The sequence below is a fragment of the Papilio machaon genome, chromosome 14 (assembly GCF_912999745.1).
Source record: "Papilio machaon chromosome 14, ilPapMach1.1, whole genome shotgun sequence".
Classification (NCBI taxonomy): domain Eukaryota; kingdom Metazoa; phylum Arthropoda; class Insecta; order Lepidoptera; family Papilionidae; genus Papilio; species Papilio machaon.
In genome coordinates this window covers 193,660-206,054 of record NC_059999.1, presented here as the reverse complement: position 1 = coordinate 206,054, position 12,395 = coordinate 193,660, and the positions used below count along the sequence as shown (strand labels likewise).

At 36.0% G+C, this 12,395-nt stretch overlaps 1 protein-coding gene and 1 non-coding gene across 2 annotated transcripts; both read right to left on the bottom strand.

The window, feature by feature from the left end:
- Window positions 1-1,036: 1,036 nt before the first annotated feature.
- On the bottom strand, window positions 1,037-1,678 carry LOC106710092 (D site-binding protein). The gene has a single exon (XM_014502069.2). The coding sequence runs from the start codon at window positions 1,676-1,678 to the stop codon at window positions 1,037-1,039; it is 642 nt and encodes a 213-aa protein (XP_014357555.2).
- A 5,445-nt stretch (window positions 1,679-7,123) lies between these two features.
- On the bottom strand, window positions 7,124-7,973 carry LOC106710093. Its single transcript, XR_006756285.1, has one exon. It is a non-coding gene; the product is annotated as an uncharacterized LOC106710093 (transcript).
- Window positions 7,974-12,395: the final 4,422 nt, after the last annotated feature.

Here is a 12,395-nt window from a genome sequence, read left to right as displayed (position 1 = left end):
GCCGCCCCCACCGCCCTCGGCCGACCCCCCAGTATTGTGCAACACAAAACATACAATAAACACCATATAACACAATAATGGCCTTTGAACATTTACACAGCTACTGCACAACTATATTACTGTAAAAAATTTGGCGCAAAAAAATTTTTCGAGTACCTATTGTTTAATTTGTCAGTTTTGTAAAAAAGTTTATTTTAATTTCATAGATTTGGTGATTTAATATGAAAGAAAACATTAATATTTTACATACAAATGTACATAAAAACTACTAAAATTATCTTTTTAACTGTTGTTTTCTGAGATCAAAATATCTGTATAATAAAACATGGCGTCATCCCTGTTATTATCTTTGACAAAACAAAAATAACAACATATTTTAAATGGTGATTGGAATAACAACATGTTTTAAATAGGGGGATGTATTTTGATATCAAAACTTACGATTAGACATTTAACAAAACTAAGAAAGTTAGTAAGTGCCACAGATATAATGTTCACGGGGAATTAGCCTCAAATGGGAATCGGCTTCAGCATTCTGAGCCGGCGATTGTATTAACTACTGGTTTATGGCTTTTGGTAATCACTGAACAACAGTTAACCCGAATTCTAATCCGATTATACCAAACATTTTATTTATGAATAATAATTAAAACAACGCTGCGTTTCTCGTACAAAGCTTAGCTTTAATAAGGGATAGAAGTTTCATTGTACAAGGTTTTGTGAATAAATAAAAATTTATCGTTTTAATTTTATAATTTTATTAAAGTTGTAGTATAAATGTAGATATCTCTGCCTTATCCTAGCTTATAACTAACATAAATTGCACTAAAGTCTTAAATATTATTTACAAATAAATATTGCACATACATCAAACCAAGTTAATTCTATAATAAATTACATCGATACTATCTGCCTTATGAAATTATTTACAGCTCTTACTACTGCACTTAGACATCAGTTGATCATACTATTTAGTACGAGAAATCTACACTAAGGTGAATTGATGTCCCTCAGTGTGTCCGTGAGTGTACAAGACTCAGTAAGGATACGGCTGGCGACAGCGCACACAAGACTTGGAGGTGAGCTGGCTCTTGAGCTTGGCGAGCTCGTTCCGGAGATAGGTGACCTTAAGCGCTAGATGTATCTCCCTTAGCTTGCGGCGGTCGCGGCTCTGTTTAGCGGCATGATTGTTGCGCTCGCGCTGGCGCCGGTAGGAGTCGTCCGCCGCCGCGCTGCCCTGCACCGCTCGCCGCATGCGAGGGTTGTTGCCCAGCAGACTACCGCCGTTCTTCTCCGCCATCGCCCGCAGCGTATCCTTCTCGAACTCCTGGAAGTCCGGGTCGTCCGACAGCGAATCCACGTCCATGTAGCTCGACCTCTTCCCGCCTGCTTGTACTGCGTGCTGAGAGGTCGGCGACGCCGGTGGTGAGATCATGCCCATGCGTGGACTGACCGGCGTAGTGAACGAGCACATGCTGTCTCCCGATAAAGGCGATGATCGCGGGACCGGTACGTACGTACCCGCAGGATATCCATAGTATGGATGTGGGTCCGGGATCGGATAGGGATATCCATACACTATATTGTTCGGACAGTAATCCGATGTCAGTGTTGGGTTCTTGCACTTGGTTGACAAGTCCAGGGCGGCGTCTTCGGCGTATGGGGTCCACAGTGCCATCTTTGTTATGTCCGACCGGCTCGGGGTATCGATCACAATTGACTACCCCGTCGATTGCTCAAGCGCCCTTCTCGGCGTCGGGGGCGGGGCTTAGCCGAAGGGGACTTACCCCCACCCGACTCCTCCGCAAGGACCTCGCTACCTGATGTATTAACGGGCCTCCGTTAATACAAAACAATAGTTTATTGCGGTTTATTGCGATATTTAATCCTTGCGTAGTTTGGCGGATTACATTCTATTGTGTTAGGTTTGAATTCTACGGCTTACGATATTTTTTCTCAGTTATACAGTTTCCAGAAATTTCTTGTTTTTGACAATTTATTTACTGATAAGATATTTATGAAGACTTATCGTTGCTGAATAAACATTCTGTAATCATACTACATGACAGTAAATAATATAATTTGCAAATGTTAATCTAAATTGAATTATTCAATAAAAGACATTTAACAGTTACGTTTTGTAAACCTAATGTTACATTTTGCTAACCAAAAATATTTATATGTAATGATACAGATTATTTAATATGATTTATTATATTGTGCAAATGAAATTATCAGACCTAAAATATTTTATTATAGAGGCCCCAGTGTAGTACCTTGAGGAACTCTTGTTTAAACCTCAGCGTACACTGATTTTAACTTTTATCTTTATATTTAAGGACAAAAGTTATGCATTTTGAGTTTAGTTACAAGAAGATCTTAGGCAAGTGACGTCCACAAAATTAAAAATTAAAATTAAATTCTGATGATTACCTTTATCAAACGTTAACGAGAAATCTTTTTACATTTTACGATTTCAACTAGTACCTGCAATGCAATACATTAGAAAACTTTGATAACATATGAGTTTTGAAACTTAATGATCTAAGTTACTAAATAGAGGTTCCTATCTTTCTTGACATTTATGTTTTTAGTTCGTAAAATTGTACCTATTATTTTAATTCAAATTGATAATGTCATAAAAACAACAAAAACAGTTTGTTATTTGTGATGTATGATATAATTACGTGCATTAATTAATTTAGTGTTGTAACGTAAACAAATTAGGAGACGATCGATGCGGCAAGAGAATAACAAAATGATTAGTTATCATTAAGATCATCATTAGGCTTGCAGTTGGCTTGTTTACTTCTTTTGGATCAGTTTTAGTGATTCAAAGAATCTTTTATAGCTTTTTGATACAATATAGTTAAGCGTCGTTATCTATCATTACTTTTACTATATCAAATATCGAAAATAAATAATTTGAAATTTAAATTCCTATATTTTTCTCTACGTTGCTTTGTTAAAAGATTGTATTTTCTTTGGTACTATCATAATTTATTTAATTGCGAATGCGAAAAAAAAACTGGAACAGATGTCACTTGGAAAATCATAATTATTTACGCAAGGAATATAACAAGGAGATAATCTGTTTTAAAATTGCATGCGTCGTGAGATCATGAACTGACAGCTTCACAGTAATGTCCGGAAGAGTTTTCATAAAAGTCATTTGACCGTAACATTGGCAACTGTCGCTCATCTTTTGCCCATCCGCAGTATTATTAACATTTTTTTATCTATTCAGATTAAAAATAACTGATCGAAGGATCACAACGGCAATAAAAAAATACGATTTATTGTTTAGAGAGCGAACGATTAATTTTTAAAGTCAAATAAAATAATCAAAATAATTTAAGAATCGAATCTCACTTTCTGTGGTACGGACAGGTTGTGTCGTATAACATTTTTGTTTTTAAGAACAAAACAATGTCATAATCTGTAAGTCGCGTGCCGGCTACCTGGCCTATTATAATCTGCATCATAAAGTGACGTTTGCGCAGCGGCCGCGCCATTGCCCGCCATAAATGGACCCGCATTTCGCTCGGCTCGAGTAAGCTACTTTATTTTACCATTATCAAGAAAGTTATTATAGGTTTAATCCCGAATAACTAAAGTTAAATATTTTATTTCTGGAAGTTGCAACATATTTTAAGTTATAGTTAAAATGGTGAACAAAATAATAAATTTTTGGTCTTAAAAGCATTCCTCCTACAAGAAGAAGCGAAAGTTTAGACAAGTATAAGATGACCGCTGGATAAGAGCGGCGGAGGAAATCGATGTTTGTGATTTGTTTTACGGAAAGTATACATTTATTTATCGGTTATAAATCGATGGGCCCTACGTATAAGGGCCAAAGTAACAAATTGATGATTTTTACTTTTTTATGTTAAGCTACCTCTTAATTTAGTTAATAACATGCACGAAAGGAAATACACTTTTACAGGTATAAATGTTATTAAACATTTAAAGGAAACTTTGAGACCCTCTTCTAAAAAGTTGTCAATTTGCCCATTGACACTTATTTATAGGAGCCATCGAAATATGCATGTAATAATAATATAATTGTTGAATACTGATAAATCGAATCAATAGTAAAATGACGGCCATCTGTTCAACATTACCTGTTTAATCCCGGCTATATAATTAAGGCATAATCCTGGCGATCCCGGCCATAAATACTAAAATCCTATCCAAAGATAACTTTATTGCTTCCGTCTGCCGTAAGCCTGCTGTAAAGCCTGCATTTTCGCAGAAACAATCTTAATATAAATTATATTATTTTTTTGTTACATATCTAGATTAAAATAAGAACTACACATAATTTTTTTGTATCTTTTATAAAAAATCTTTTATTACGTATGTTTCCTTAACACATCTTATTTAATTTACACAATCCATAAATTATTTAAATTGTCGGCTAATGCTGTGAGCTTTCAATAAGGGTTGCGAAAAGCCTCGTGCAAACTGTAATACAAGCTCTCTGCATGTCTCCAGAGATTAAGATAAAAGCAGTTGCTCTGTTTGTTCGTTTGCAAAAACTCACGAACACCCACGGCCAAGTAACGGTAATATAACAATATACACTAGCTGTCTTATTGTTTTATGCGAAAGTGTTGGACGACAGGCAAGTTGTTAGAACTTTAAATCGTTTGAGCAAATGTTTGCTTTGGCTATCGTCCGCACAGGATCTACATTTCCCAGGGGTTTTTTTTCAAGATCTGTGCGTCACATGTGTAAGTCAAAAGATTTACTGAGCCGGATAGATCAATACAAAATAAATAATTAGGTAGGGTTTAAATATAATTTTAAAGATATTTATTATAATATATTTTATTTCAGTCACAAAAATCTTTAAGGATTAATGACATATAAAGCATTGCAATATTATAATATTTGGCTGCATTACCTATTTAATATCGGCAAAACAACTAATCCTTAATTCTTCAAATACCAGCCATAAACCAGAGTCTTGCTTATAAACATGCTTTTTTACCGCTTTACTTTATTCTGATTAAAATAATAATTTCGATATTTAGATTGTAAAAACAAGCGGCTTTTAAAGTTATTAACACACGCCTACCGTACTCCTACAATAATTTTATGTTCTAAACCTTTACTAGCTTTTGTGTCGGGATAGTAAATAGAGGGCTAGCAATTACACAAGTTTGGGTTAGGGCTGCACCCTACGCCGTAGCGCCCCACGTTGCATCGCGTTGGGTAAGGACTTTTGATTGGATTGGATTTATCGATCCAGTGTAGGCAACGCCTCTAGTGATGTGATTATTATTTTTATTTCAACGATGAAATTAAAACATATTAAGGAAAAATATCTGATCGCCAGATTGGTTCGTACCCCCGCGAGTTTTCAATTGTATCAACACATACAGTTACTTTTTTTTCGAAGTATGAGAATTGCGATATTATATTTTAAAGTTACGTCAAGTTAAAGTTGTATTTTTTTACTTCTTATGAAATTTATTTTGTTTTAAAAGTAGATATTCTTCTTTTAAATGGAATCATAAAACATTTAACAAATCGTCACATCTCTTTAACACATGACGATCCTTATTGTGGTATAGATACAGGGCGGTGCATATTAGGGCGGAATGAGCGCTACCCCTATGTACTTCGATAACCCTTTCGCGACCCTCCAACTATTTAATATTCACGTCTCGCGATGTTCATCTTTGCTTCGTGACTTTATTAACCTAAACTATGTTATACCAGTATACTTGAAACTAAGGACAAACCATTCTCACTTTCCCAGACCGTAAATATCTATATTTTTATATAAGATAAGGGGTCAAACGAGCTGAGGGAACATCAAGGTGTTCATCGACGCCTATGGACATCTGCAATACCAGAGGAACCGCAGATACCTACGTTGCCGGCATTTAAGATGCTGATACGCTCGCTTCTTGAAGGCCCTATTTATCATCATAACATTTCTAAGGACATAAGTAAACGATTAAATTATAAAGTTTAAGCTTTTGGAATAAATAGTTCGTTCCTCGTAAGACTTTCTTATGGTTATTAGAAAATCAGACCCTAGAACTTGGGTCTAAAGATTAGTTGGAAATTGAGACGGTTACAAAAACACACAATAATCATTCTCAAACTTGCATATTGAGAGCGTGTGCCTTGTATAATGTTTATATGGATGAAAACATCTGGTAGACAAGTTTATCTCCCGATCTTTCTCCGTAGTCCTGCACAGGCGCAGGCGCACGCGACTCTACGGCTGAAACTCTTTATAGATAATAATCCTTTATTGTAAAGTGTCAAAGTGTTTGATATAATCTGGAGATAGTTGTTAGTATACCTCATCGTACGGGTGTTAAAAGATCTCATCAGATTAGTCAATGAACTGAAGTAGTAAATAATACGCAATGTGTACACGGCTTTACTAAAGTTCGTTTAATAATGACTTTAACCAAAAGTAATCAATCCTGCTCTATACATATGTATATATCTATTAAAAATGTCTATATCTTTCGTTCTGAAGATGTCTTAATAATTAAAACGTAATCCCCCAATTTCAAATTCATTAGATGTTGTTTTGATGTTGTTGCGGTGTGTAATCACTGTCATTAGAGAGACAACAGAGTTGCGAAATCGTTAATTGATCTGTTTATTTACATTTTCTTTCGGTTTATTTATGTACCTATCATACTAATTAAATAAGTTATATCAAAATAACTATTGCAACATTCTGTACCTACTACGTTCAATGTCAGACTGAAGAGTCTTGATGTTGGAAATATGAAATATACTTCCATCCATTATCCATTTCGTGTTGTTTGTCTACATATTTAAATGTTGATTTACATTAATTTTAAGCAATGCTTGGGGATTTTTAAATAAAATGTCAATTGTCTTTGGTTAAAATAGGTTATTTATTTCTATTAAATACTCTATATCATATTTTATCTACAATTTTAGGAACTTTTTCACGTGCATTTCATTGGCTATATTTACAATTTTAAATCAAAACTTACAAATACATTAAAATATAAAGATCAAACATGTTGAAAATCAAACATAGATTATACAAAGCACATTTGCACACAACAGTCTTTACTCTCGAGATGTTGTTAATACACAAGCACTAGAGATATTCCTAACACGTGCACCGCTACCGGCAGCGCGCGCAGACCCGCTCATCGAGGCGCATGCGCAGGTCCGCCAACTTCTTCTTGAGAAAGGTGACCTGGAAGGCGAGGCGCACCTCCCTTAGCTTGCGGCGGTCGCGGCTCTGCTTGGCGGCGTGGTTGTTGCGCTCGCGCTGACGCCGGTAGGAGTCGTCCGCCGCCGCGCTACCCTGCACCGCTCGCCGCATGCGCGGGTTGTTGCCTAGCAGACTGCCACCGTTCTTCTCCGCCATCGCCCGCAGTGCGTCTCTCTCGAACGCTTGGTACTCCACGTCGTCGGAGAGAGACTCAGCCTCGTAGGCGTCGAAGGGTTCCAAAGGTGATGACGACTTGCGACAGGAGCTGGGCGACCAGGCGCCGTGCACCGACTCCGGCGATATTTGCGCTGTGGGCACGCAGGACGCCTCATGGTAGCTCACGTAATACTGCGGTATTGGCAGCCTGTCGTGAGGGGATATCGCCTGTCGAGGGTAGTATCCGGGCACCGTACCGTATCCAATGGCCTCGGGTTCGGGCGAAGCTCGCTCCTTCTTCACGGTCGCTCGGCTAAGATCGAGGGCCTGTTCCGCGTACGGTGTCCACAGCGCCATGGTGCCTGCGCGGAGGTTCGTCTGTGTCGTCTACTGTGTGGTGAGTGCGCGCGAGGCTGTGCCGGCGCCGGGGGTTGCGGTGGGCGGGGCCTGTGCGCTGGGGAGGGGTAAATGAAGGGTTGCGGACCGCTACCTGTGGTGCAGCTTAACGGGACACTCAGCTTCCCGGAAAATATTTGCGTCGCCCTCCATCATAAATAGTGCAAGATGTTTTTATACCGTTCTTGAAAAAAATTGTAAAGATTGGTTAATTCATTAAATTTGTCATATTTTCATATTTTACTGAAAAAGAAACAACTACATGAGTATTTTATTACATTATGATCTAATTATTTAGATGATCTTCTTCTAGAATATTAAATAAACAACAAGTCATCATTCTACATACTGTTTCCAAGGAAAGACCCCATTGGTCTTTTCATCGGTTGATTTGTTAATATTTATTTTCCACGTTAAAAATTTCTTCATAGTATTAGTATATTAACGGCCGTCACGATTGGAATCAAAATTAATGTAAAAATTATATATTACTTTCACAGCTCCAAGGATCCAAGTCAGCTACCAGCTGCGGTGAAACTATAGAGACAAAAGCTGAACCGTTCATATTAAATGCCGTTTAATCTTTCCTAATCGTGTTATTGTATAGCTTACGAAGCAATTATAATACGTAGTCTTAAATAACATACTTCAAACGATCTTGGGTTTTGTAAAGAATAAAGTTATTTCTCTTTCTATAATTAAAAATTTTGCTAATTTATAAGTAGATTAACTTTTTGGACCTTTTTCTAGTGGAAACTAATTCTTTCTTGAGGGTTTTGTATAATTCAAAAGAAGACAGTTATAGATAATAGGTAACTAAGGTAATCTTAGCCTAAACGGGATCGAATTCGAGTAAAAATATTAAAAGGTAGACTTGAGTTCCTTAGGCTGACTCAAGACATTTGACTAACATTGGTAATATAAAAGAACTATGAAAAAAAACTAAATTATCCAGTACTTTTTTTTTCTGGAACAACTTTAATTCTCGTGTGAAAGCGCCGATAAAGAAATATCAGAGGTATCGATGTCCATTGAGGCTCAATAGAGAGATTATGCTCTGTCCAGACCCGTCACAAAACACTCGATGTGTCTCTCCTATGGCCTTTCTAATGCACCCTTTAATATGACCGGACAATAAACCAGACCACCGTGTTAAATGAATTCATACAAAATGGCGGCCGCTGCCGGAAGCTACGACACAATGCGCGGGATAAAATCCCAATGACAGTTGCTTCCTACGACGCTTCACTTGCGTTTGTCAAAAGTTTGGACATCTAATTATATTATCTATGGTCAGTTGCGTGTTTGGGAATTGTAGCACAAAAAATAATTGACAAAATAACATAATAATTTCAATCCTTTCCATTTTAAACTACATTATTAAGCTACATCTTTATCTGATGGAAGAAATTACTAACTCAGAGATTGATACAATCCTTGTCATATTTACTCAGAAATACTTGTTATTTGTTGGGACAAAAATGTGTGTGAATGCATAAGAATGCGCAAAATAGTGCGTATTACTATATTATACCTACAGTTCCAATTCTAACAATATGAATTTCTTGATAATTATTAAGTTCTTACTTATAACATTTAACAACAAATATATGTAGTCCATTCATTTTTCATCTGTATTGTGTGGGAAACGGTGATACACATTTCATCGGGAAACGTAGAAAAAACGTTTACAGTACTCCATTGAAATCATAAAATAGATATCAAATGCAAGTATTATTGCGGGACAGTTATATCCATCGATCTTACACGTCCACAATACAAAACGGTCCCACCACAGAGAGAAGGGTTGCAACAATGCATTGCTATGGCCGCACCGCGCGTTGGCGGGAACGGATGACGCGACACGCCATGCGCGCCAACCGTCATGCTTATGATACGGTTTGTCGATTAAATTTTATTTCAGAGTACTGTATATTACCGTACTGTTTTTTTTTTCAATATCACATTTACTTACCAACAATTAAAGAGACAAAAGCGCTTAAACTTTAAAAACATGCTTTTTTTTATTTTGGCAATATTTTACTGAGAAATCCCGTTAGATTTTTGTCTAAAAGAACCTTTAAATGTAACAATTACTTCTTCTAAAATAACTCAAAATTGTCTAAAAATTGTAACCGTGAAAATTAAAGCTCTTGCGAATTATACAATTTGCATAGAGTATAGTGTTGATTTCAGTTACGAATTGTCTGACAAAGGGTTGGGCCGTTTGCATAGACAATGGCTGACAAATTTTGTTACAATTAAATAGCACTTTCTCCTGCCACAATGGCTTTTATTGAGGACACTTTTGAAAAGAAATCATAGTATCTTTATGTCTTACACAATATAATTACTCTGTGAGTCTGTGTGTTAAATGTCATAATTGTTGCCGATATCATTACGCAAATTAAATTACAAAATTCAAAATTAAAATCAACCAAAGTCTCAACGCGGAAGTTTCCTTTTCCTAGCCATAAAAGAAATACATATTCATATAAGGGCAATAAAATTTTACAAATTCTAATAATTCTGAAATAGTCTGAAACTTATAATAAAATCATTTTTTTCGGACACGCGCCATTTCAAAATAACTAAGTTCTCCCACATAGACTATACCGGTGTACGAATTACTTTTGCATTGTTTTCTTTATCACCCCTTTTTCTCCGCGTCACGCGTCCCGCGTCACGCGTCCCGCGTCACATCTGTCACGCTGAGTGTTGCCAGCGCCACCTCGCGGGACACGTGACAATGTTATTGCAGCGGAAGTTCTCATGACATATTGTTTATACACTAAATATTCATTGATAACATATCATTTATTAAATAAAATCGACATTTTAGATGTTACCTTGCAATATTCTGATTGTAGAATTCAGTAACCTTAGAATTAAGTAAGTTTCCTTCTAGAAACTTCTAGCAACTTAGAAATAAATTTATTATTCAACACTGATGTTATTATTATATAAAAGTAACTTGAACAAAGCCTTATTTCATATTTAGAAGCCCCTACCTATTTGTTCTCACTGTTATTGAAAAACTAAATAAATATCCATTTCTCCCCTGTTATAAATTCATGAACATATAACTTTCTATATAGTATTTGTGCAACAATATACAATCTGTGATTGGTTACGTAACCGTACTCATTCACACGAGTACTATACGATAAGGGCGGGCGTTGCGCAAACGCATCACATCTCGCTTGCATCAGCCAATGAGAAGCGGTTGTATTGTAACTTTACACAAGTTTTATGAATACACCGGGAAAGCATTGGAGCATTTTATTTAAGACGTAATAAAACAATCTCCTACAATGTAGTGTCGTAAAAGTGTTGCATCTTTTTCCTTTGAAACAAAGACATTTAAGAATATAAAGACTGGACATCATGAACTAAACTTTTCTGCTCAATCGCATTGGTACTAACCACTGCTTCTACTCAGTTGTCAAGTTTGAAACGCCGACTCGTGTCACTGTAATAACATACACATGCAACCCACATATAAGAATAATTTTCAATGTTATTGAAGATTTTATAACTTTAAAACTCGTTATTATTCTATCGAAATTTTTATTTCTTAATTGTTTACAATATTTTTTTTTAATTTAGTTCAAATACTAGAATATTTTAGGTCATAAGCCTAATTATTACCTCATTTATCAGCCATTTCCTCAATTATTTCACTTTAAACAAATTAGACAGCGCCATTTCTTAAACTGTTTGAAGGAAAGTGTCCTGTCCATAACTTTATAATATTACATTTGAATCTCTATGCTCTAAATGCAAAAAAACGTATGCCATTATAGAACTACATGCCTTATTTACTGATATATGCGAAAGTTTGATCGTTTGGATGAATGTTTGTTAGAAGAAGAGAGCAGCTTAACGAATCTCGTTGAAATTTGACCCAGATGTAGAAAACTGTAAGAACACATAGGTTATTGAATTCCGCGCGGACGAAGACGCGGTCAAAAGCTTGTAAGATTTTAATATTGAAATATAATAACATCACTCTGATGTTTAAGGAAAAAGATCAGAGAAGAAAACTCTAAACACAATCTCTAAAACAAGCGCATATAAAATCGGTATTCGCTTATAAATTAAAAACTAATCAAATTCTGTTTCATCAATTAATTGGCAAATAAACTTAATTAAATAATTAGAGAGCGATCTCAAGATTACGAATAGTAAAGGATTTTTATAACGGAATATTCAAGAATTCATAGAAAAGGTTTAAAAGAAAGAAGGGGCGCTTAAGAAAGTAATACCCCCACCCCCACCGCCCCACGCACCCCCTTATTAAATATGATAATAAGCTTTGATAAATAATATAATCAATAAAATATTTTAAATTAATGCAAATTTAAGTAACTTGAGGCAATTTGCTGCGCCATCTATTAGCATAATAAAGGCATGCAAAATTCGATTTTCCGCAAAACTATTTTTGAGCTTATCTTTGAAAAGGATTTAATCTCGGAATAGAAATAGATGTTAGATAAATGTCGTCTGTCCATTGACAGTACGAAACTCAACAACAGATCGCGATGGCTAGCGGAGGAGCCCGTGGACCGTCACTGGACAATGGCCGACGCTAAAGGATTAAAATTCTTCG